Source organism: Amblyomma maculatum, chromosome 11 (genome assembly GCF_055883805.1).
Source record: "Amblyomma maculatum isolate TAMU_Amacu chromosome 11, ASM5588380v1, whole genome shotgun sequence".
In the NCBI taxonomy this organism is placed as follows: domain Eukaryota; kingdom Metazoa; phylum Arthropoda; class Arachnida; order Ixodida; family Ixodidae; genus Amblyomma; species Amblyomma maculatum.
The window spans coordinates 110050713-110076680 of NC_139354.1; the positions used below are offsets into that span (position 1 = coordinate 110050713).

General features: G+C 46.8%; 1 protein-coding gene across 4 annotated transcripts in view; it reads left to right on the forward strand.

Annotated features, from left to right (window-relative positions):
* The window catches only part of LOC146174661 (uncharacterized), a 61234-nt gene that overhangs the window by 21603 nt on the left and 13663 nt on the right, over positions 1-25968 (forward strand). For all 4 annotated transcript variants that reach the window (XM_084583855.1, XM_084583857.1, XM_084583856.1 and 1 more), the window contains 2 exons: positions 8459-8618; positions 16480-16582. In XM_084583855.1, the coding sequence (XP_084439981.1) occupies positions 8459-8618; positions 16480-16582 (263 nt within the window). The remainder of the gene's footprint in view (positions 1-8458; positions 8619-16479; positions 16583-25968) is intronic.

Sequence of the window (25968 nt, forward strand, 5' to 3'; positions counted from 1 at the left end):
CTGCGATTTCATTGTTCGGAATATTGGAAAAATTTCCTGTCGCCAAGTCTCAGGAGGATATAAGCAAAAAAAGGAAAAACAAAAGTCCAACCACACAGTGTCAGTCGGGTGAACTCGAGTGCAATTGTCAGTGGTGCTCTAAGGTTCTCTCCAGCCAGTGGAGTTGACCAGTTCTCACGACACAGTTAATCTGTGGTTAATTCCTGCTAGCCTCCTAAAACCTTACACTAGCGTTTGCCTGCAGCTACTGTAGGTACCTTCAGTTGCCTTCAGTTGCCTTCAGTTCACATTTTCAGTCCCTTGTGAAGGAAGGAGCATGAGTTTTCGATGCTGTAAGAAATTCACGCAAGAAGCACAGGCTTTTCTCATACCACCAGATGCCTTTCTAGAACTGGTGCGGGTGTACCGTGCTGGGGAATAATAGCATAACAGTGACTGACAGTACAGACGCTCAAATTAAGAAATTTCTTTTCTTGCCCAATGCTAAAATTGCCTAATCAAGTATTTTTTTGTGAGATGCCAATAACATTGGCAAGGAAGTATGCAGTCTTTTATGTTTTTGCAGCCGAGTATGCAGCAAAATATCCTTTTTCACAGCTTCTAGTTATTTTCTTGTGTGTATATACATTATTCTTTTATTTATTGATAATGACTACGAGAGGTGGTTATATATATATTGTGGAAGAAGGCTAGGTCAAGACGACGAGGTCGTGGCGGCAAGGACAGCCAAGCCTTGTCTAGCGTTTTAATCCGATCACGAACCCAGGCACGCGCCGGAGCCGCGGGACGATGATGATCGTATGTACAAATGAAAGAAGATGATGATGGCATGTACAAATGAAAGAAGGTCCACAGAAGGCTCACACAATCTGCCCGGGGGGTCGGAAGCGGCCAGCCTGGCCGCTCCTAACTAACCGATGTACCGCGGCGCACAAACGGTTTCAAGCGAGAAACATGAACAGTTTCAGTTCCACGGTGGCGTCGATCGGCTGGGGGATCAACAGGCGGGACTTTGTAGTTAACTGGAGAAGTTTGGCCGATGATCTTGTAGGGACCAAGGTAGCGGTGGTGGAATTTGTCACTAAGGCCAGGGGTGCGCAGTGGAGTATAAAGCAGTACTTCGTCACCGGGACGATAAGAGACCACGCGATGCGTAGAATCGTAGCGACTCTTGCGGTCTTCCTGGCACGCTGCTGTGTTGAGGCGGGCAAGATGACGGCATCTGGCCACACGAGATAAGAACTGGGTAGGCACCGATGTGGAGTAGTCGGGCGTGGAGAAGAAGGAAGCGTCGAGAATTGTAGTGGGAGGACGGCCATAAACGAGGAAAAATGGAGAATAACCTTTAGTCCGCTGTACTGCTGTGTTATAGGCGAAAGTGACGAATGGTAGAATAATGTCCCAATTTCGATGATCCGGTGTGATGTACATGGAGATCATATCCGATAAGGTGCGGTGAAATCGCTCAGTCAGCCCGTTAGTCCGGGGATGGTAGCTCGAAGTTGTCTTATGAAGGGTGGATGACGCGTAAGGAACTTCGGCAACGCCTGTCGATAGGAAGGCCGTCCCGCGGTTACTTAGGAGCACCCGAGGAGCTCCATGACGCAATACAATTGATCGCAAAAAGAAATTTGCTACTTCTTGAGCGGAACCGGTCGGTACAGGTGCTGTCTCAGCGTAGCGTGTAAGGTGGTCGACAGCTGTTATAATCCAATGGTTACCCCCATCGGAGAGAGGTAGGGGACCATATAAATCGATGCCGACTACGTCGAATGGCGTGGCGGGACAGGGAACAGGTAGTAGAAGGCCAGCGGGTGAAGAAGTCGGCCGTTTGCGACGTTGGCATAGAGGGCAGGATGCGACGTATTTGGCAACGCTGGAAGATAGGCCAGGCCAAAAGAATCGTTTTTTCACGCGGTCGTAGGTTTTGTCAACACCAAGGTGACCTGCAGTAGCGTCATCGTGGAGAGCCGCCAGTATACGTGGGCGAAGCACACGCGGCACGACTGGGATCCAGCGAGTTCCATCAGGACAATACACGAAGCGGAGTAGGATGCCATCTTCGAGCTTGAAATTGCGAAGTTGTCGGCGAAGCCGAGCATTGGGTGGATCCGAAGCGCCAATAAGGCGGTCGATGATGGGGCGGCAGTAGGCATCGGCTAATTACTGTGAGCGGAGAGCGTGTTTGTTCTCAGAGTCGTCAAATGAAACTGTTGTGATATACGTAGGGGAAAGAGATGGTCGGCTGTGGTCATAGGTGGAAATGCATTGGGAAGAAAAACAGCAAGCCGATTCCGAAGGTGGACAGCGAGAAAGAGCGTCGGCGTCTTGGTGTTGGCGACCCGATTTATAAGTGACGTCGAAATTGTATTCTTGCAGGCGTAGGATCCAACGGCCAAGTCGGCCTGTCAAATTTTTGAGCGAAGACAACCAGCAAAGAGCATGGTGATCGGTCACAACTGTGAAGTGCCGACCGTATAGGTAAGGGCAAAACTTTTGGATAGCCCAGAAGGCACTCCTGTTCGGTAATAGTGTAGTTTTTCTCAGCTGGAGTCATAGTCCGACTGGCGAAGGCAATCACTTTCTCACGCGAAGTTGCATCGCGCTGCAGAAGTACAGTGCCAAGACCGAGACCACTGGCATCAGTGTGCAGGATGGTTGGAGCGCTGTCACTGAAGTGGCCAAGAACAGGGTCTGATGTGAGGGCGTGCTTCAGGCTATTAAAAGCAGCTTCGCACTGTTCAGTCCACACGAAAGGGCTGCGTGCTTTAAGTAGTTGATGAAGTGGAGCAACAATACTTGCAAAATGCTTTATAAAACGCCCGAAATAAGACGCCAGGCCGAGAAAACTGCGCAATTCTGTAGTCCGTTGTGGACGAGCAAATTTCAAGACCGCGATGATTTTTTCAGGGTCTGGACGAATGCCGTCATGGCTGACTAGATGGCCCAATATTTTAATTTCCTTCTGTGCAAAGTGGCACTTCTTGGTGTTGAGCTGAAGGCCCGCTGAAGCGAGACACGTGAGGACCTCATTCAGGCGCGTGAGATGGTCGTTAAATGTTGACTAAAAGATGACAATATCATCCAAGTAACATAAACAGGTTCTCCATTTTAGGCCACGAAGCACAGTATCGATCATCCTTTCAAATGTCGCTGGTGCGTTACAAAGTCCGAAAGGCATAACATTAAATTCGTAAAGGCCATCGGGAGTTGCGAAAGCGGTTTTTTCTTTATCGTCCTCGTGCATAGGTATTTGCCAAGAACCTGAGCGGAGGTCCAAAGTCAAGAAATATTCGGCGCCTTGGAGAGAGTCAAGGGCGTCATCAATTCTTGGCATTGGGTATACATCTTTGCGGGTAATTTTGTTGAGTGCGCGGTAATCAACACAAAAACGTACCGAGCCGTCCTTTTTTTTAACTAACACTACTGGGGAGGACCATGGACTTGTCGAGGGACGAATAATATTGCGATGGAGCATGTCATTTACATTTTCTTCAATTACTTTTCGTTCTGAGAGGGAAACCCGATAAGGCCGTCGGCGAACGATAGAGTTACCTTCAGTAATGATGCGATGGTGCGCAATACTAGTCCGTCCCAGTGGTGGGGAAGTGGCATCAAAAATGGCTTGGTGTTGTCGAAGCAATGTCAGCAGTTCTCGGCGTTGGTTCGGCGTGAGGTTAGGATTAATAGTCATTGGGAGAACAGAGAGACGTCTGTCGAAACACGGTGCTGAGGCTGAGGGGCGGTGAGCACCATCAAGGACAAAGGTTGAACATCCACCATGCAGGAGAGAGAAGTTCCTTTTCGGAGCACGAGGGATTCATGTGAAGTGTTAGTAGCCGCTACTGTCGCTGAGCCTTCACAACCTCACAAGACTAGACGGGAAGGCAATACCGCGTGCAAGATGACGATAAGATGGTGCGATGAGTACGTCCCCGTCAGCGATGTGGTCAGAAACAACGGTGAGCAGTTTTTCGCACTGAGGAGGCAGAACAGTATCAGCGGCGGCAACGAGGGGATGATGTCGTTCAGAAACTTCAGATGAAAAATCGCTGTCTGCCATATGGATAACGCGGTCGCCACAAGAAATTAGCGCCAAAGCGGTTGACAAAAAATCCCATCCAAAAATCATCAGATGCGCACATGGTGAGAGCACAGCAAACTGCACATGATGGCGGACGCCGTCAATAACAACTCGTACGGTGCACTTTGCTAAAGGGCGCAAAGGGACGTCATTGGCTCCACGGAGTTCAGGCCCATCATATGGTGTCGTAACTTTTCGCAAACGGTAGCACAAATCAGCGTGAATGACAGAAATTGCAGCCCCTGTATCAATCAATGCTTCGACCGGTAATCCTTCAGCGAAAACAGAAATCACATTATACGGGCGATCTGGAGGACTTTTGGTAAGTTCGCAGACTGCAGTTTGACCTCCGGAAACTGCAACGTTTAGTTTTCCGGATGGCGGACAGGGATAGTTGTTGCGGGTTGGAGAGGGGAAACTGAGCGGCGGTATAGGGATAGGGACCGACGTCGGGATGCATGGGTTCCACGAGGCTCAGACGAGGATTCTGGAGGTGGGGATGATCTTCGAGGTGGGCTGGAAATAGGTCGTCGCTGATAATATGAGGGTACGTCACTTTTGAAGGCGTCATAACCACGCCGCTCGTTCTGAATACGTCGACGGCAAAAGCGGGATATATGTCCTCGTATTCCACAGTAGTAGCACACTGGGCGAGAGGGGCACCAGGGTGCGTAATAGGGTGGCGTAGGCTGAGCCGTCGTCAGGGCGTTGATGTGGTTGTAGGGCGATGCCAGTTGGGGCGGCGGAACAAAAGGAGGGGGTGATGCTGCAACATGCGCGTCAGTCGATGCTGGGCGGGGTGCAGGAGGGTCGGACGCCATAGGTCGCGTGATTGTTGCCAGCTCATCTTTAATGATGTTGCGGAGACCGGCGTCATTAGAAGGTACGGAAGAATGATCGCACCCATGTCGACAGACAGGCTTGAAGGCTTGGAGCTCCTCCCAGATGATGGCTCGAATCAGTGCCCGTAGATCCAGGTCAGCATAGGTCGGGCCAGTAGCAATGCCGGGCTGCAATCGGGAGGACTGCAGCTGATCGATGCGTTGGCAGGTCGCAATAATGGCGTCAACAGTAGACGGATTCTGGGCAATCAGGGTATTATAAGCCACAGAATTAATTCCTTTTAAGATGTGGTGTACGCGTTCAGGTTCCGGCATGGTGGGACTAACACGCCGGCAGAGTGCAAGTATGGCCTCTATGTAAGACGCATACGACTCATCGGGACCTTGGAGGCGAGAGGCGAGCTTGTTCTTCGCGACCTCAGTCCGAACTGCTGGGTCCGCGAAATATTGGCGGAACTGCTGCTTGAATGTTGTCCAGTTAGTGGTGTGGGGTTCGCGATTAATAAACCAGGTTCTGGCGACCTCAATGAGATAGAAAGAAACATTCAGAAATTTTAGAGCATCGTCCCACCGGTTGTAGTTACTGCAGCGTTCATACGTGTCCAGCCAGTCGACGTCTTCGTCGCGACGACCAGCGAACAGCGGCGGGTCGCGTTGTCGTGTGGGCACAGTTGGAGGGGGTGGTGCAGCCGAGGTAGAGGGTCCTGCCGATTCGTGGGTGCTCTCGGTAGACATAACGATGGTGGCAGGCGGTAAACAGTGACCGGAACGTAGCTCCAGCGAGAGGCAGGGCACAAAACAGCAAGGGGATCAATTCTCACCTCCACCACTTGGGGAAGAAGGCTAGGTCAAGACGGCGAGGTCGTGGCGGCAAGGACAGCCAAGCCTTGTCTAGCGTTTTAATCCGATCACGAACCCAGGCACGCGCCGGAGCCGGAGCCGCGGGACGATGATGATCGTATGTACAAATGAAAGAAGATGATGATGGCATGTAGAAATGAAAGAAGGTCCACAGAAGGCTCACAATATATAGGGATTGCAAAAGTGATTAATACTTTTGAGCTAAAGATAGATAAAAAATTGCATACTGCCATTCTTGTCATGCTGATGCAAAGGATAGGTTTGTTTGCAAAAAAAGAAGCAGTGGAAGTTTAAGTCATGGGATACAAAGATGGCATTTTTTTACGTTTTTAATGAGGTCTAGTTTTGCTCTCTCCCACAAAGATCCTGAGGACGGTCACATGTACCAAAGGATTTTTTTTTTGTCTGAAATATTTTGGAACATTCTTTTAACAGTACAGTAATGAGCCACAGTGCATTTGACAAGGAATGCTCGACTTCTTTCAAGGGGAGCATAAATGAAGGTAGTGAAGCTTTCCGTCTTAACCAAGGGCCAGGGAAAGCTGATGCTACACATAGAATTTCCATGAATAGAAGGACAGTGCTCATCACGGCTCAGTAAGTTTGGTTTAGTTGTGTCACTGGGCTAGTTGTCTGCGGCAGTCATACCTGATTACTTGAACAAAAGGGCTGAAGATGGAAGCATCCCAGCAGTAGTTCATTCAGGAAGGTAAAGTTTCTGGAGTTCCCGTCAGCTCACTGCATGCTTGTTTGCATGTACTAAAGTCTTGGTCAGAAGTTCTGAAGCCAAAGGATTTTCGTATCAACTATAAAATGAAGCTTTCACGGCATTGCTAAAGACTAAAAGACCGTGAAATGTTTTGGCATAGTTTCTTGCGGTAATAAAAAAGCCATATCCTAGCATTTTAAAAGCCCTTGGACTTTTAATGTTGCTGTAATGCTCCATTTTGCGGCTGGGGCGAAAAGCTTTTGGCTTCAGGACTTTTGACCAAGACTGTACATGTGGTTCGCGGAACAGGTCCTTGAGGAGAGCCAAAAATCGCCTCCTACTGACTAGTGCATTGATGGGCCTCCAGAATGCTCAATATTCTTTTTCAATAGAAACATATGGAGACTTTAATATGTAATAGACTTCTCCAAGAAACCATTTTAGGAACTTGGGAAGTGGAAAGTGCATGGGGAAGGCACAGGAAGAAGGGCCCACAGGTGGGTGCTGACAGTCAATTTAAGGCAGGAAGGAGATGGGCAGTGAAGTAAAAATAACACAAAATGATACTAAATGTCTCGTGTTCGTCTGATTGTAGCACTACCACGCCTTCTAGAAGCCGTTAGCGTCATTGATGTGGCGGATCCCTTGCGCCAGCATCAAAAAAGTGTGCCAAAACGTTTTGCCTCTGCCATAAAGGAATGTAAAAAATAAATGGATCACTGACCTGCAGTGAGTGATAACTGTGATGCAAACAAAGTTCTGTTTGCAGCCGCATTGAAGCTGCTGCTGATGCAGGTGGTGCAGCGCTGAATCATCCGGTATACTTATGCATGTGCTTCACTGCTAGGCATCACTAAAATTACCAATACTACGAGACAGTTGGATTGATAGTTGGGCAGTTTCATAATAGCTGATCATTTACTATAGCACGAATCAATTCCAAAGTGCTCTTCACAGTGGCTTTGATGTGAAACAGTCTAGGCCTACCAATGAGGAGAAGGAGTAGCACATGGCCAGAGCACCGTCTGCTGTGCTTGTAGGCAGTGTGCAAGCCAGTATAGTTGTAGTAAGCATGTGGCATATGATGTTGTAATTGTTGTGAACTTCTATACTTCCATTATGCACTTGGGTCGGGCTTTTTTCCGCATTGCATTGTACAGCACGCCATGCAAACGATGCTGCAAGCACAGGATGGGGCTGATGGGACTGAAGTGCATTGTTGCTGTGCTGTCGAGGGCTGCATTAAGGCGCCATTCTTGGTTAATGATGCTGACAAAGATTGCTGTGTTCGATTTGTGATAACCACAATTAGAGGCCTAACCATGGTTTGAGCCTCAACATAGCCTAACTGCGGTTACATCAATACTGGTTTCTGTGGCATGCAGCAGAGCAGGTTTATGTCGGCAGTGATTACGCCAGTTGCCAGACCAGCAAGCTATTCATGAAGGAACTAAAAAAATTCATTTTCAGAGTACCTGCTGAACAGATTAAACTAACTTTGAGGTTTTGTAGCAGCTTGGCATATTACGGGCAATGCTTAATGAAGAGTATATTCCAGAACTGGTCTCATGATTGCTTTATAATGAAGGAAGAGAACCCATTGATGGTCCCTTTGAAGGATTGCCATTGCTTTCCTCAGTTTTAGTATGCAGTTGTGTTGAGTAATGTGCTGGCTTGGTCATTTGTCTGCAGACTTTACAGGGTGGTGTGCATACATTTGGATGGCTAAATGAGTGTAGTAGGTTTGTGTTGGGTGCAAGGGGTCTGCAGGTGACACAGGGCTAGGTTTATTTCATCACGACTGGGAATATTGTAGATTAGTAGAAAAGCTGTGTCATGCAGCAGACATAATGGAGGCAACGTGCACCTCAGAGCAGCATCTCAAGTGGTGCCAAGTGGTAACAATTTTGTGGCATGGCAGTGGCGCTACGACACCCAGCAGTGCTACCACACCGCATGCAGGGAGGAGAGCCGGCAGCCGCCGCGGCCCCCTCCACCACCGCCACCACCGCGCCCACCTACCGAGCAGATCCTGCTGCTGGTCAAGCAGGAAGGGACACCGACTGTCAATGCCCCAGGGCGTTTCCTGCTTCCTAGGCCGGGACCCACACCACAGCATCAGGTGAGGATTGACCGCTCTCAGTAAGGGGCACACAGAGGTGTCCACAGCAGCGTGTGGAGCGTCCACCTTTGTGGACGCTCGCTCACCACACCCTGCTCCCCTGCAAAGAAAATAGTTCACTTCCTCGTGAAGTGTGTCCTATTGCTTTGACAAAGATCCTTTAGCTGCTTGTTCTTGCGAAATTCCTGCTCAAGTTTGGTGTACTTCACAATGCATTCCATTGCACCCTCTCTGTGAGGAAAGCCAAACGTGGTGGTGGTGCTGTTATTGCTTGGATGTAAAAGCTGAAGTATGACATAGGAACAGTTGTAAACAAATTTTCAATAGTTTTTTTACTTTAGACACCCTTTGGGGTTGTATCTTTGTTAGCAAAAGCCAAATGTACGGTCTTTGTCAAAATTGTAGAGCCCAGGGGGCCTGCTTCTGAGTTACTTCGTGCGGCTTGTAATGCATTTCCAGTGTTCCGAATCTTTTGGTGGTTAGAAGATTTTCTGTCTTACCCTCTACAATGGTTAAGACCTCCACTAATGCTACATCAGCGCCACTACACAGCTCAGAAGCGGACCCCCCGGGCTTTACACTTTTGATGAAGGCTATACCTCAGAATGGAATGTGCAAAATGGAACGTCACTTCAGAGCCAATGTATTCTTAGACCATCACAATATGTGCGTCAACGAGTTACCTCTATTGGGGGTACAGGGCAGGAGGGCCCCCCACAGAGCCAGATTAACCAAAATTTAACCAATTTATTTGATATTTTCACAAATCCATGAAGGCATCAGTTTAGTAATAGCTGCTGAGTACATTAAACAACAAAAGCATGCAGCAACAATTCAAAGCTCATATCTTTTTTAAAAGGGACTGCTGAAAGAAAATATTAAAGGAAGTAAAATGGATAGAATGTTAGTCTAGAACAGTCCTGGCGAATTTCTCGGTGTGCAAAGATGGCGACATTGGCAGACAAAATCGCAAATGAAAGTGTTGAAACATTTTCTCATTCAAAGCATCCACGAGAAATGAGCTACAGTGACATCATGTCTATGATACATTTGCAGTATAGCTGTGACCAGTCAGAGCCACTTCCACAGATCGGATGGCAAGGTGTTTCAGCTGGCCCACTACGACTCAGCCCCCACATAATGACTGCTGCTGTCTGCTGCATTGCATGTGCATGGTAGACATACGCTGCTCGAATGCGAAGAAAATTACGTGAAGTTATTAACGACAGTTACGAATTGTCGAACAAATGGACGGTCGCATTCGTGTATACATCAGCAACAATGATATGAGCATGTGGCCTTCAGTGCGTTGTTGTGAAGTGTGCATAGAACTTCCAAGTACCAGCTCATCGAATGGCCCATTGGGCTGTCGATTATTGCACGGTTTTTGACTAACTATGCAATAAGTATAACGGCAGATAACCCTTGTGGTTGATGCTATTGTGGTCATTGCAGTTTTTACGTTCCACAAACCGTAGTCTTGATTGCTTGCTATACAGTGAAATCTCGTTACTACGAACACCACATTAACGAACTTTTCAAATTAACGAATTTTTTAAGAATCCCCGGCAGATTTGCCATGTTTTCAACGTAAAACTATTTCAGAATTACGAATTTCAAAATAGCTTATATTTCAGAATAACGAACGTATTTTATTTCTTGTTCTATAATTTTGGAACATCAGTATTACGAATTTGGCTAAAATTAACAGCACCGCAGCATGCAACTCTCGCGTGAAACGAAACAGAAACCGCCGTTTCTGTGTGTATGGTCCGTGGGCTGTAGCTATCATCATCAGGACATCTAGGACCAGCTCCTAGCGCCACCATGAAGCTATGGTTTATTACGCAGTAGCCAGCAGGCCTAGCTGCCTGCGTTTTTTTTTCTTCCTGTGTTACAGTGCTCTAGAATCTTAGGCAGTGTGTCGTCCGCGCCGGGGAACAATAGAGGAGCGAGGTCGCCGCCGCGATGAAAGCGCGCGTGACACCCAGAGGGTGCTGCCAGTAACAGGTGTGCCAAGGGGTGCGGTGCACCGAGCCGAGCTCCATTTGCTTGCATGCAAAGACGAGCGCAGACCGTCTTCGTGCGTTGATTTGAGGAATTCGTGTTTCGTTGTTCTGCATGTTCTTCGCCGTTTGTTGCGCTTCCTTGGTGTGTTGTTGAAACCTCGTCTGTGCTCTCCACTTGGAACATCTAAGCAATGCGTGCACGACGACGGAAAGACGACGCGACACAAGGGACAGTGCCGGGCTGCAACAGCGGTTACAGCTTGTGCAAGGGAGTTCCTCTCTCTTCCGTGTATCCATCGACGCCGATCGCTGTGAGATTTGGTCACAGAACATCAAGAAAGCAGACAGAGTGCTGAACGAAGCAAGCAATGTGTGCGAGCGCTTTTTAGAACACGTTTTCATTCAGAGCACGTATAAAACAATCAACGGTGAACTAGAGTAGAGGCCGGTCACACACTAACTGATGACGCCATTCCGACCTTCTTTCCGGACGCATCAAAATTTGTTTCAAAGTCGCTGCCAAAGAAAATGAAAGTGGGGAACATCTGTGAACAGACAATTCATGCAGCGAAGAGGAGACAGTGTTTACAAGCTAGCTCATGAAGAGCAGCCGGCATCTGACGGCGACAGTCCCGAGGATCCCAACAGGGGGGATTTTGCCAAGAAAAACGGATGTGCCGTCTTTACCAAAAGTAACCAGGCTGCATGTTTTGCTTCTCACTTGTATTAAAAGCCAATGAGGATTTCCACTTTATCACAACTAGTTAAGAAGTGAGGACAGGTGCTCGCCTTTGCATTTGAGATTTAGAGCTTCAGAAGTTTAGTATGAATCCACTACTACATGGCTGAAAAGCAGATCCTGCCGCCTGGTTACTAAAACACCCGAAATGTGGTCAAGGATCGCCTTGCCACGCTGAGAAAAAGCTTTCCACTACGCCGAGTGCATGTGAGGTGGATGCTGCCGGAGACAGTAGCAAATTGGCCCTGAAAAGGCTGTCAAAATTGATATGTCGGCCACAAAATCGGGTGAGGAGGCTCTTGTGGCAGAAGTTTCTATAAGAGGAAAAAAGTTGTTCGCAAGACCTTTCAAATCCAGTAGAGGCGGAGGCACTAATTGAACATGTTAGGGGGTTACAGTAGTGCCCTAGCTGGTACAGGCATACAACCAGTTGCTGGTGAGTGCTCGTCGTTAAGCGGAAATTTCTTTTCCCAGAAGTGTATGCTTGTGGTCAATGACGGTACGGCCTACCAATTATTTGCATGCTGTGCCATGTTTGGAACCTGAATAAATGACTGTCTGCAGAATGACATTCCTTGTTTTTTTTTGTTTTCTTTTTTTTTTTTTTTTTTTTTTCCACAACGCAAGAGCAAACATTTTGCTAATCAGACAGATTCGCGAGTTTCGAAACACCGCAGGCTTCGAATTAATTTCTTTCTGTGCAACACATTTATCCAATTGTGTGCAATAGACTCACATAGGTTCGGAAACAGGAGATGCACTCATAACACACGCGAAGTGCGACCTAAGCTGTATTTAGCTCGTGGCTAATAGGGCGCACCGCACCAATATTACAGTGAAATATTCTAGTTCACTGTACCAATATCGTCGCTGGCATTACAGCGCCATACAGCCGCGCAGACCATGGAACAATGCATTATGGTTGAAATGTTAAAATTCTTAAGCAAATAGGCGATCACCAAGCATTAAATATCGAATTAAGCGCACCACTCAGTGCAGATACGATGAGCCGACGCTCACGGCAGCGCAGCCAGCGGACGGCTCGCTGCGCACACCTGTTACACGAAGCGCCCCCTGGCCGATGGCGCAGCAGTCATCGCAAAAAGAGCCCATGCTCCGCCCTCGCACGAGACACTGCCCAATATTCTAGAGCACTGTACCTGTGTTGTGTGCCGTACGCGACTCGGTCGTTCGTGCGTTCGCGTGTGCGGGACGGTTTTTTTTTTTTTTTCCCGCTGATTATCTTATTGCGAAGTTTGTGAGAGGTTGGCGATGATATTAGCCAGCGAAGTGCCAAGGAGATATGAACGCAGCTGCTTTCGCTGCAAGAAATCGACGCAGGGAAAAAGCGATTCGGCCTCTGCAGACAGCTAGCATTGCCCTATTGACTGCCGCAATCATTATGAAAGGCCGCGACAAGATTTTCAAAGCTGAGGGAGCATTGAAGATGGGGACATAAAAAAACTCATTTTTTTTTTTTTTTGCACATGGGCAAAGTCCGTACTTTCATCGCTCGGTGCAATCATGCACGCGATGAGGTGTTCCGGAAAGTGGACGGTGTATGTACTGTAGTGGTGTAATGTAGTGCGCGGTCGTGTTTGCTGCATGCGGCAGAAGAAAACAATGGATTTCTTCAAATAAATCAGCTTTGGAGTTAGTGCAACCTTTTCGCTTGAGGTTTTGCTTGTCTACACACGTGCCTACTGCCAAGGTACATCGTTTTCATACCTAGGTTTGAGCGCTGGCTTATAATCGCAGATTTTTCGTTACGATATTTCAAAATAACGAATGATTTTTCGCGGTCCCGCGGGATTTGTTATATCGAGATTTGACTGTAGCTGTTGGCAGGGAATAACCTTGACGAATACCCATTGCCCATAACCTTGATAACACCCATCAGCTGGTTGAATGTTTTTGTTGCAGCAAATGCTCTCTTGTGTGCCAACACCTAATCCATGCTGGGAAGTTTTTCTTTAACGAGACAAATGAGAGGTGATGGAGCATGCAGGTGATATTTTTCAGCATATCTGAAAGCACATTTGCCTTTCCACTGTGCAAAAACTGGGAAGACTGTGCGCTGACATTGTGCCTCTCGTGCTGATAACAAACACACGTGCACATATCTGCATAAGTGCATACTAAAAAAGAAGTTGCTTAGAGATTTCATAATGCCTTTCACCTGCTCAAAGTAGCCAATTAGTCGGCTGAAGTGAAAACAAAACCGCTTCGCCATCCGCCTGTCAAGCACAGCAGATATGATTGCTGTTAAAGGGGTAGGGACACCAAATTTTTATGCCGTACTTTTGCGTTGTAAATAGTGCGTAGTGGTTCTGTAAGCATAGAGCATGGTGTTAGAAGCACAAAAGCGCATTACATAATTTTATTGTCCTATTATTAGTTTGCAGCAGTTTTGGTTTCGGTTCGTAGTTGCCAGGCTTTTATTTGACATCAAAAAACAGAAGGCATAACATTGAAATGTCACGCGGACCAAAAACCTATGACGTCAACGAGTAGGCCCATCGTCTTGCTCTCTTTGCAGTGCGACTCCGTCATATGTTCTCATGGCAGAGTCACACTATGGAAACAGTTGGTCAACTGCTTCCGGTGGCGTAAACATGATGTTTGCGTCATTTTGGAGATCCTGTCACATCACGCCAACTATTCGGAAACATGCCGTTGTTGCCTGCGAACAGCTGTCACCAACTCGGACAGCTTGTTGTTCGTAGTAGTGCCGATGTCGGCCGCTCGCTTTGCCACAATTTCGCCGAAATTCCTAGGCTATGCGAGCGGCTGGAGAGAGTTAAAAAGAGGGAGAGGGTTTGACTTTGAAGGAGTGCATGTAAATGCTCTCGAGTGTGTAGTTTGAATCGCACTGATTGAGGTACCGCTTTCGTACGTCGTTTTGAAGGCCACTTTCATGTGTGCGAACTTGACGATTGTTGAGAAAAAAAGTAGCAAATTTTAGGGAATGAAAATGGCTGTAGAGCATAGTTTTGGCAACAGTGAACTGAAATCGACAATTGCTTACATCGCAGAGCGCGTTTACAATCTCTACGAAGCACCGGTGTGACCGCCGGTGTGCCGAGCAATGCTGCAAGCGGCCTGGAACAGTCATTGGCGCTACTTGTGGAGAGCAAATTAGGCCGATTGAGGACTCATACACACATTTTATCGAGCTTATTTTATTATCAGATGCAAACCTTTATTACAGTGTTGAGTCGCTGACCCATTACGAAATGGCGTCTGGTGAAACCGACTAGGCCTAGCGATGAGTAGGGCAGGCAGAAGAGAGCAGTGCAGTTCGTCGCCTGGCGCACCATCGGGAGGCGCCGTTGCCGAAGGCTCCGCTCTTGTGCAGGCACACTACTATTACGCGAGTTTAGCAGTGGTCCTGATAACATTTGTCTCTTTAGAGAGCCAAGAAGACAATGCCTCACTGCTTCGCTGCCGGCCACTCTGTTCTCTGTTACGACGACTCTGCAGTGAGCCGCTGTGTACGGGTGCAATAAAAAAGTCGAAACGAGTCGACCAGCAGCATCGTCTCTTACGTCAGAAAACTGTGTAATGACTTCACAAATATACTTGATTATGGTTTTTTTAGTGAACCTATGTCACAGTCATTGCACTAGCGATGAGTCCAGAATGCGGGAGCGAGCATTTTCACAAACTTTAAAAAGGATTAAAATATTTTCTATGCCTTCCTTGAGCCTAATACTTGACTGTGATGGTCTTTGAACACAAATGAAGCGCGTGACAAGCTTTGCACAATCTTGTAATTTGGTGTCTCTATCCCTTTAAGAACTTGCGGGTCTGAACTTATTGTGTCACAAGGGCCAACACAGCGCTTGTGTTTGCATGTAGCATTTCTCTCTCTGGTCAGTTTTCTGTCATTTTAATCGGGAGACTTTATCTTCTTGGCTACACTCGCTGTGCTTGGTGTAGTTATCCATCAGTGGTGGAATAGCATTCGTTGGGAAAGCGGTTGAAAATATCATTTCTGCAGTTGCGTTAATCCACTAGTGGTGGTGCCTCAAGTACCTTGCTTTTACGCAATTTTTCCGGCTGATTAAAACTTTATTCTCTGTGAGAATAACATATTTATTACCACGTTTTACTCACCTATCAGTCTAGACTTTCTTAGTTTTCGCCTTTAGTACCGCGTCACCATAAATGTTGTAGTGCCAGACGTACTACCCTCCGCAACGTCTAGGCTGTCATCGCTTCGCTGTTCTGAACCGACAGGTTTGTGTCATAGTCGGACAAGCTTTCACGAGTGCTTGGCACACTTGTTGAGAAATCCTCATAACCCTTTAAGAATGTACAAAAAAAATTACAGAGCACCAGTTGTATTCTACCAATGGTTTTCGCTTCCCCTCGTCATTTTGCGCCACTGATGGTGTAAGGCTTGTGAGTGGCCGCTGTAGTGTGTGAGGAGGTGGTGCTGTGATCACGACCACTTCCGCATGGCTTGCGCTTAGCCAAGCGATGACCTACAGTCATGTCAGTGTACTTAAGGACCGCTCTGTACCTGGATAGTTTGAGGTTCTTATCGTGCACTCTATCTGTGCTGCAGCTATAGAGATTTCAGTTGTTGCTGTGTTGCTGCCGATTTCTGCACCTTCTGCCTTTGGGTGCTCGGTGCGCCAAGCATGACATGGTTAATATGAGGATAAAGCATTGGCAGGCCATGCCACTTTTCAGCAAAGTGGATATCACTTGCCATGTCTAGCACAAGTAGAAGAAATTCGGTGTTACAGGCCACTTCAGAATTGCCAGGAACACGTTCAGTATTGTGTATTAAAAAGAGAGTTGTCCAATTCAGAAAATGACATAATGCAGATAGCCACAGGGCAGAGTTTTTTTTTTTTTCTTGCCTGTTCGCAATTGTATTTAATAAATGTGGTAATGAAACTCATTCTAAGCAATCTATTTATATCAGACTACTTTATGTATTAAAGAAAGTTCTGGTGACTCGTGCTGTTTGTCATAATAGAGTGACTTCGCAAAGCAAGCAGGAAGGAAGTTTAGCGGATGTGGTAGACTGGAGACCCTCGTCCTTCACTTGGTAGCTTGGCTGGGATAACGGTAGTGACTTGGATGTTCTTGGTGCCAGGTCCTGCTGCACGTGGGTGCCCCCGGTGAGCCGGCCACCATGTTTATGGCCGCTGCAGACTGCCCTCCGCAGCCAGCCATCCGCAAGGAAGTCACCACACCTCGTGAGTTGATGCCCCTCTTTGCTTGCAGTGCCAGACACCTGTGTGCATATGTTGGAATGAGGACACCGCAGATTGTTGGCTCTGTGTTTTCACCTTTAGAAGGATGGCCAGGACGTATGCGATTGACTCTGCAAATAATATAGTGCGATAAACCTGCAGGTGCAGAACAGTAAAGAGTGCATGAACACCCATGTTTTCCTGTATTCTCTTTAGGGATGTGCAAATATTCTAAATTTCGAATATGAATTGAATGTGTTTGTTATTTGATTCATATCCGAAAAACTGATACAGTTAAATCTCGTTACAAGAGGCACTTGGTTATAAGAGACATTTGAAAATGGTTTGGTTGGTTTTCCTATGTCTGCCATGTTAACAACATTGCATGCAAGAGACATGGTTACAAGAGACACTCGGTTACTAAGGGCAACTTTTTCAGGTCCCCCTCGTTCCCCTTTAAAGTCGGCTTTCCCTCGTGGTAGTGACACTAGCTATCGCGAAATGGCGTCAACATTGGTGGTTACCATTAACTATCGAGAGATGGCGCCAGCGTCGCGCACGCTGGAAAGCGAGTTCTCTTCGGCATCGGCAACGGGACTCAAGCGGACGTCTCCTCGCGGCACTCCGCAGTCGCCGGCGAGGACTTATCCCGCTTACCCGTCTTGTTTAGCCTCGGAGCTTATCCCCTGCCCTAGCGTGGGCGAACATTCGCCTGTAGCCCTGCTGGTGAGTCAGACGACCTGTATTCATTAGCGTGTTTTATTGGTACTGGCAATGTTGTTACTGCTTGCCTTCAGTGTGCTTTGTATTCTTGTTGTTACTGCAGCAATAAATGCCTGTTTGTTGTCAGCACGTGTTGTTCCTTTGTTCCCAAGAGCACGGCCCGCAGTGGTCGGTGTGCGCTCGGTAGTGCACGCAATCACTGGATGGGGTCGGCGGTTTGTACTGTCAATCGCGATTAGACGGGGAAAACGCATTTATCCCCCTAGTACAACCCCATAGTCCCTAGAGTAAATTCTTCACTATTTAGAAGAGACACAACCCAGGTGGGCTCATGCAATGCAGCTTAAGAGTATCAGCTCATACATGATGCGCTTAGATTCCCTTAGCTAAATTCTGTTCCATATTAGCATCCTTTGTGTTGTAATGCCTCAGGAACTGAGAAGGAAGCGCTTCCCCATGATTGGAAGGTCAAAGCGACCTCGTTGTTTCAGTCACTGGCATCGCATTACTGTCACCTACGAAGCAAATCAAAATGCATAAATGACATCCAGCATTTTTAACTCCTCATCGTTAAAATTTGATCACAAGATGAAAGCTCAGAACCCTGATGCCTTTCTCTTTGTGCACAATGCTTCTTGCTGCAAAAAAGTCTCGTGCTCAATGCCACCAAAGTTATTTTTTCCCTCCGAACTCCACACCCTACCTTCAACCAACAGACACAGGCATTATGCACTCTGTCAAGTTGCTGTACAAAACAAGGTTGTTAGAAAGGCTGTTGCTTGGCAAGGCAAGACTGTACAATAGTAATTGATGCAAAGTTTGCTGTTCAGGTGATTTCAGGTGTCTGGAATGGCCTGAGAAGCGAAGCAGTGAAAAACTGTTTCATACAAGCAGCCTTTAAATGTAGTGACATGCTGTAAGAGGGCTCACATATGGATACTGTGGAAAGCTTCCTTGAAGATAAAGCTTGGTCCAGCATCCAAGAGACTGTTGAGGTATCAGAATCTTTTGAGGAACTCGTATCTGCAGATGTGGATCTTGTGTGCTTCCGAAGAGCTTACAGAGTGTGCAATTCTCGCGCAAGTAAATGGCACATGTGCCATAGAGGATGACTATGAGGACATTTCAGAGGAAAAGTGTCAGCATCTGAGGGTAACAAGCTTGTAACAGTGCTTCAAAGGTATTAGACCAACAGCAAGGCTTGCAAAGTGATGTGCTTTGCCTCCAGAACCTGAGAAAGAATACAGTTTGCATTCACAAAAGCACATACTACATAATATGAATAACTTCTTTAAGCTTTCCTGAACAATTTCCTGGTAATGCGTGTGAATGCATTTATATGCTGATGTGCAGTAAACTGATCAATATAGTGCTTTTAGAATTTTTTTTACAAGATACCTTGCTTACAAGAGACATCTTTTTCGGGTCCCTTGAGCATCTCTTGCAACGAGGTTTTACTGTATTCTGAATTTTCAAATATTACAAAATTTCCGAATTCACCGCAGTTTTACAGTACTGCACGCTTCACCGCAACTGATACTGTGCAATGGAGCATCCTCAACACGTGACAGGGCCATTTTGTGAAGAGGAACCTTCTGCTTTGTGAACAGGGCCTTCCCGTCAGTGTGCGCAAAGAGAACCACTTGACGAAACAGGCAAAAACATCGTCCACACTAGGGTTTCATCTCAAATGCAGGCAATCATCAGATAAAATTGCTGTGATGCAAGCAGTTTTTGACAGATTTTTCAAGCCCATTTGATGATTTCAGCTTTCGGCTAATTAGGAGAATTTTTTTGTACCCTGAAGGCCATATTAATAAGAATTTATTGTGTTCAGCAGCAGTTGACAGCTCCACCGATTTCACGCAGGTCTGCCCTAAACACAAAAAATCCTAGAGCGCTCCGGAATCTGCATTGAAGAAGTTTGAAATCGTGAGCTTTGCTGCTGCATATGGTATATCGCGCGCCCCTTGCAGAGCGTTTGCTAGCAAGGCCATGCTCGTGCTGCACAATGTAATTTTTCTTACTTTGGTGCACATTCGTTGAAGTGCTGATATAATTATAATTGGTTTACAGAAAAGGAAAGGCGCAGTATCTGTCACACTTTCTCTTGCAAGTGTGAGATTAGATGGTACATCGTCGTCACTCCTGTTGAGTGGTGTTCTTTGGTGTGCATACGTTGCAGTGCTCGTTCAAGGGTGGGATTGGCGGTACAGCGTCGTTTCTATCGTGCGGCGCTCTCATAGGCACATGACATTCTGACACAAGCCGGGAGTACCTGAAGCAAAGGCAACGCATACAAACTGTTTTTTTTTCTTTGTGCTACCGCTTTCTCTCCTACGACGTCATCGTGCCGCCGCCCTCTCCCATGACGTCGCATTGTTGCTAGAATGTCTATGACATCAGCGATGGTGGTCTCCATGGCAAGCGCATTGGCATGACGTCAACACTAGCGGCACCCCCTTTTACCATGCCAAGTTGCCATGAAGTTGTCAAGAACGCAAGACAAGGAGAACTAAGATACCATAATTACTCACGTATAACCCGCACCAAAAATTTGAAATAATGCATTTAAAAAAATTGGTTGTGGTTTGGCTTTGGTTAACTCTAGTTGAATTGCGAAAGCAACGGCGGAAGCTTCTTTTGCCTGCTACATTATTCCCCTATCACGCCCTATTAGTGTAAGGTGCTACATTATTGGAACATTTAAGCTCATCTTTTAAGAGTATGACGCGAGAGCGTAAGCTACCAGCCCACATATAAATGAGCAGGGTTCAATGCTGCTGAACCGAATGTGGAGCGAAAGCATTAGCTGCGGGTGACCATGCGTTCTTCTTCGTCTACTTCTTTGCAGTTGTCATTGTCGTCTTTTTCTTCTTCGTCTTCATCTTCGTCGTCTGCTTCTTCTTCGTTGTCTTCTTCGTATTCTTCGTCATCTTCACGGCTGTTCAAGGTCTTTCATGACTGTGGCCAATGACTATGCAACGGGCCGATACCTGGCGTAGTATTGCTATCGCAATAAAAGTGGGGTTGCGGGTTAACTGCGAATAATTTGGGGTGGGGGGGGGGGGGAGGACAGTGGTCGAATTTCGAATTCACCACAGTTTCACTGTACTGCACTGGTTGTCGGCTACATGGCAATGCTCGGGCTCCCCATGTAGTCCACCATCGATGGCTGTCAAGCCGATAAGGAGCCAACAAAAGGCATAGCCAAATCCACATCTATAGCATAGCCTGTTTAATTTACTCGCATAATGATCGCACTCGCGTAATGATCGCACCCCTGAATTTTGAGGTCAAAATTCCATTTTTTAAATTCCCAGCATAATGATCGCACCCCGAACATGGAGCCACCTGGTGGTTGATCTGCAGTCATCCCGCATGCATTCCGACGAGTTCCCAAACTAGTCTAGTAACGATGGAGTTCCCATGATTCCATGCTTTGCGTCGTTCGCCATTTTGCAATTCGGCAGCGTCGTAGCGTGCTTTGTGTTTTTGTGCGAGTTTACGCCATTTCACCATGGGGCGGTATGCCAGTTACACCGCCACGTTCAAGCTCAAGGCTGTCGACTATGCACTGGAGCATGCAACCGCGCTGCTAGTAGGCATTTCGGCGTGGACGAAATGAGGATACGCTATTGGAAGAAGCAGCGCGAGAAGCTGATGGCTACGAACAAGACACGGCGGGCTTTCCGTAGACCCAAAACGGGCAAGTTCCCTCGTGTTGAGGAGGCGGTCCTAGAATACGTGAGGGACCTGCGCAAGGATGGTTGTTCAGTGTCATTAGAAATGATACAGACGCAGGTGCGCACAATGTCCAGGAAGCTGGGAATCGCCGCAAAGGATTTCCGCGCTAGCTCCGGTTGGACGACTCGCTTTATGCGACGGAATGGACTTTCCCTGAGGCGGCGGGCGTCGTTGTGCCAGCGGCTCCCAGCCGCGTATGAAAGCAAAGTGATAGACTTCCATCACTTCGTCACTAGGCTTCGCGAAAAATGCGGTTACCTCATGTCGCAAATTGGAAACGCCGATCAAACTCCACTGACGTTCGACATGCCCCGGAATACAACTGTGAACGAGAAGGGTGCTCGGAGCATCCTCGTGAAGACGTCTGGCGCAGAAAAACAGCGATGCACAGTCATGCTTGCTGTGACGGCCGACGGGCGGAAGCTGCCACCATATGTGATCTTCAAACGGAAGACTATTCCGAAGGGAAACTTTCCCCGTGGCATCCATATACGTGCACAGATGAAAGGGTGGATGACTGCAGACCTGATGGTCGACTGGATCAAGACTGTTTGGAGAAGAAGACCAGGAGCATTTCTGCTTCCCTCGCTTCTGGTTTTGGACAGTTTTAAGGGTCACCTTGTGGACAGCGTGCGTGCCAAGCTGAAAGAGCTGCTCACGGACATTGCAGTCATTCCTGGCGGCCTGACTTCGCTGCTGCAGCCTCTCGACGTGTCTTTGAACAAACCGTTCAAGGACAACGTTCGACGACTTTATGCTGAGTGGATGGCGATGGGCCAGCATGATTTGATGCCGAGCGGAAAGATTAGAAGGCCATCCGTGGAGATGCCGTGCTCGTGGATCACAGAAGCGTGGAGCAGTATCCCCGACGAGGTAGTGGCTAAAAGTTTTAAGAAGACAGGCATATCTAACGCTTTGGATGGAACGGAAGATGACTTCCTGTGGGATTGTGAAGATGCTCCCAGCGACGACACTGCCGTTTCCGATGAGTCGTGCAGCAGTGAAAACGAGGATGGCGAGGATTCAGACTTTGATAAGAGTACTGACGAAAAAAAATAAATGGGCATTGTGCACTCCATGTGATGCTTAATGTGCGTGTTTATTGCGAAGGTAAGCCTTACTCAGCTTTTATTTTTGGTTGTAATCGAGATATATGTTCTAAGACGTCTGACCTGCAACTTGTTTGCGTTTTCGGTGCTCAAAAATTTTTTGTAGAAAATTTACCCCACGTAATGGTCGCACCCCGAAATTTGCGTCAGTATTTTAAAAAAAAAAGTGCGATCATTATGCGAGTAAATACGGTATTCTCCATGCCGTTGGTTGTGCTTTGTTGAGCCAGTGGTTGTTGGGCCTTTTGTCAGGCGCTAGGTCACCACGTCAACCAAGTTTGCATTGTTGGCCTGCTTTGTTTTGCCGCCATGAGTGTGACTTGGTGGCAGTCTTTCACAGTGAAAGAGAAGCTAAACATTGTAGCTATTGCAGAAGAAATTGGCAACAGAGCTGCAGCAAAACATGATGTCAACGAGTCGTACATTCGCAACTGGAGGAAGAAAAAAAGATAGTCTTGAAACAACAAACTGGGACAGGCGAGCGTTTCGTGGTCTGAAGACTAGCTCGTGCCCCCACCTCGAGATGCAGCTTGTCAAGTTCATTGAGAAGCAGAGGGGTGGTAGCCACGCTGTTTCGACAGAGATGGCTCAAATGGAAGCCCTGAGGCTGGCCTGGGAAATGAACATTGCACACGAGTTTCGTGCAAGCAGTGGATGGCTTCAATGCTTTATAACACGACATGAATTTTTGATGCGGCAGTGAACAACAGTGTGCCAGTGGCTTCCTGAAAACTGTTGAGCTTTCAACGACATGTCATGAGACTTCAGAAGGAGCACAACCATTTGCTGTCTCAGGTAGAAAGCGATACCGGCCGAGGTGCATAAGAGCTTCAAAAAAATGTGCCATCGGTAACAGCTTAGATGGCTCCAAGGACGACTACGTCTTTGAGAGTGGCGATGAAGCCTCGGATGGTAGCAGTGAGAGCAACGACAGTTGAGAATCGGATAACTCGTGACGTGGCGGTCGTTTGAATAAGTGTTCTGAAAACTAAATGATCATAGAGTCTGCAGTTGTATCTTTCTAGTGGTCTTTTTTTTCTATTCAGATAAATGTGCGGGTTATATGTGAGGACTTTCTTTTTTATTTCGCAGAGTTGAAAGTTAGAGGTGCGGGTTATATGCAGGGGCGGGTATACGCGAGTAATTATGAGTTTCTCACGTTCCCAGCATGGCTTATTTGGTTATCAAACTCAGCTGGTGATCGGAAGGGTAGGAATTCGGTTCCTGGTGGAGGATGATTTTTTTCTTTAAGGTTAAACAGAACCCCCATCTTCATTACTTGACAGGCTGAGTGTGACACTTTCCATGGACGGACAAGCACACACTCATAAGCTGATAAAGGCTTTCGCCTTAAAATCGGGATGCAATATCCTGTATAAAATATATGTAGTATAAGCTCGTATGTAGTATAACTCCATCTTCACGGGACCAGGGGAAAAATTCGAATTATGCCATGCTCGAATTTTTGAACTACCTCGAAAAAACTGACTGACGAGGACCATTTGCATTACAGTAAATTTACCATATTTACTCGCATAAAAACCCACTCGCACGATGAACCCGCCCACCCTCGATTTTTGCCTAAGAATATGACAAAAAAAAAGGTGTCAGTCGTTAGCGAGTCCCTCCGTTTCGCGCCGTCACTATCCACAGCTCATCCCTTGGCAGTGCGGCAAGATGCTGCGTAACGATAACATCACAACATCACAGTGTGTTTACCTTTTGACATTAGCTCTAACAAAGTGGGGAAACGAACTTGGCAAAGTGCCAGCGCTTGTCCGGTTGTGCAAGCCTTGTTTTCACTATGTTCAGTTTTTCATGTCATGGGCGATTAGGGCATGCACCGTCTACTATCTACCACTTAGTCATTGGAATGCGCAGTAGCAACAAATGCTCTTTATTTAGTGAATGATGCTAAAAGCTGGCGCCATTGATCGGGGCCGCGCGCTTGCTTCCGTTGACGACTTATGGGTGGAAGGATGAATGACTCTGAAAACAAAAAACAAAAATGCGTAACCTGTAGCGCCTGTCCAAAGTTATAGTCGTTCATGCGCATTTCCTGGGAATGCGTTGACAGTACTTATGCATATTTTCGAATTAACTGGGCTTGAATTAACGAGTATTAAGTTGCGAGCTTCAGAGGTTGTGCGGAAGAGAGAGCGGGCGGCCGCGCCCCTACCCACCGACGGCGTCGGCCGCCGCGCCACCCAGTCTTCCATGGTTTTGCCTGGTTAGTTCCGTCTTCGTTTCTGATGTGCGTGGCCTCTAACTATGCCGCTCTTTTGCGGAAGCAATTTTTTTTTTCTTCGCCACGTGCTGTGCGCCGAGCCGCCCAGATGCGGCGCCGCTTAGTTCTAATTATCCGTAGTGGAATCAACTGGTGTTCGAATTAACAGGCTTTTTTGTACGCAGATCTCTATGGTGCATAGCCGGATCAAGTAGTGTAGTTCGATTTATCCGAAGTTTCAAATTATTGAGGTTCAAATTAACGAGCTTTCACTGTAGTACTGGATTTTTCAGTCAGCTGTATGCTTCTGTGCAATTCTAGTGAGTTGATGCCCTGCTTTCCTTGCAGCGCAAGACTTCGATGTAGGTATTTTGGAATGGGGACACCCCAGGTTATTGCAAATGCCACATGAATTTTGAAATAAACAAGGTGAACAATGTCTGCTATTTATAATTTTTCATTCTTTTTTGACTGATCAGACATTCGATATTTGATCCGACTTTCGAAGGCATTTTTTTACCCCTATTGTTAATTGGTTCGTATTCAAAAATGTCAATAGTTCCACAACTCTAATTCCCTTCTATATATCCACATGTTTGTTATGCTATGAATGGCCATGTGGACTGCTTAGTTTCCTGAACGCTCACTCTACTCTGGGGAATTTGCTTCTTCCCAGTAAATAGACTAAATTTTTCCTGGTGTGTCGCATGGGTTTCAACTGTGAGACGGCGCCTGCAATATCGGGGCCGAGTTGATGTCACATGATGTGCCTAAAGATCTCAATGTAATCACTCCTTCCAATGTTTAAGTCGCTTCATTTTATCCCGAATTACCGCCCTATTGCCATTTTACCTTTTTTTAGCAAGGTAATCGAAAGGTGCACAGCACAGTGGCTAACTAGTTACTTCTCAAAGTTCAATATACTTTCACCTCATCAATTTGGGTTCCGCTCGGGATATTCAACTAACTTAGCATTGGTTGCCGTCACTGACAAAATTAAATTTGCCATTGATAACGGATGCTTTTCTGGGACAGTATTTATTGACTTAACCAAGGCTTTCGATTCTATCATCCACTCTATATTACTAACTAAACTAGAAGCTGTAGCGGTAGTAGGGCCACCTCTCAATCTCATCAAAAGTTCCTTATTATACAGAGAACAAGCCGTGTCGATTTCTAATACATATAATACAGGTGTATTTCAAGGTTCTATTCTCTGCCCTCTGCTGTTTTTAATATATATTAATGATCTACCTAGTTGTCTTGCTAAATCAGAACCGTTTCTTTATGCCGATGATACCACTATATTAGCTACTGATAAATCAATCCACTCATTAGCATCTATGCTGATTGCTGATCTCAGTAATATTTTACACTGGTGTCATCGTAATTGCTTGCAGATCAACCCTTCAAAGACAACATTCATGGTATCCAGCTCCAATCGCAAGGCTCCCGTGCACATCCCACCACTTACAGTAGAATCTCGGTGATACGAACTCGGCTGATACGAAATTCGGTGTGATACGAATTCATAAAATTCCCCGGCCGAATTGCTTTGCGTTCAGTGGGCAAATGATCGGATG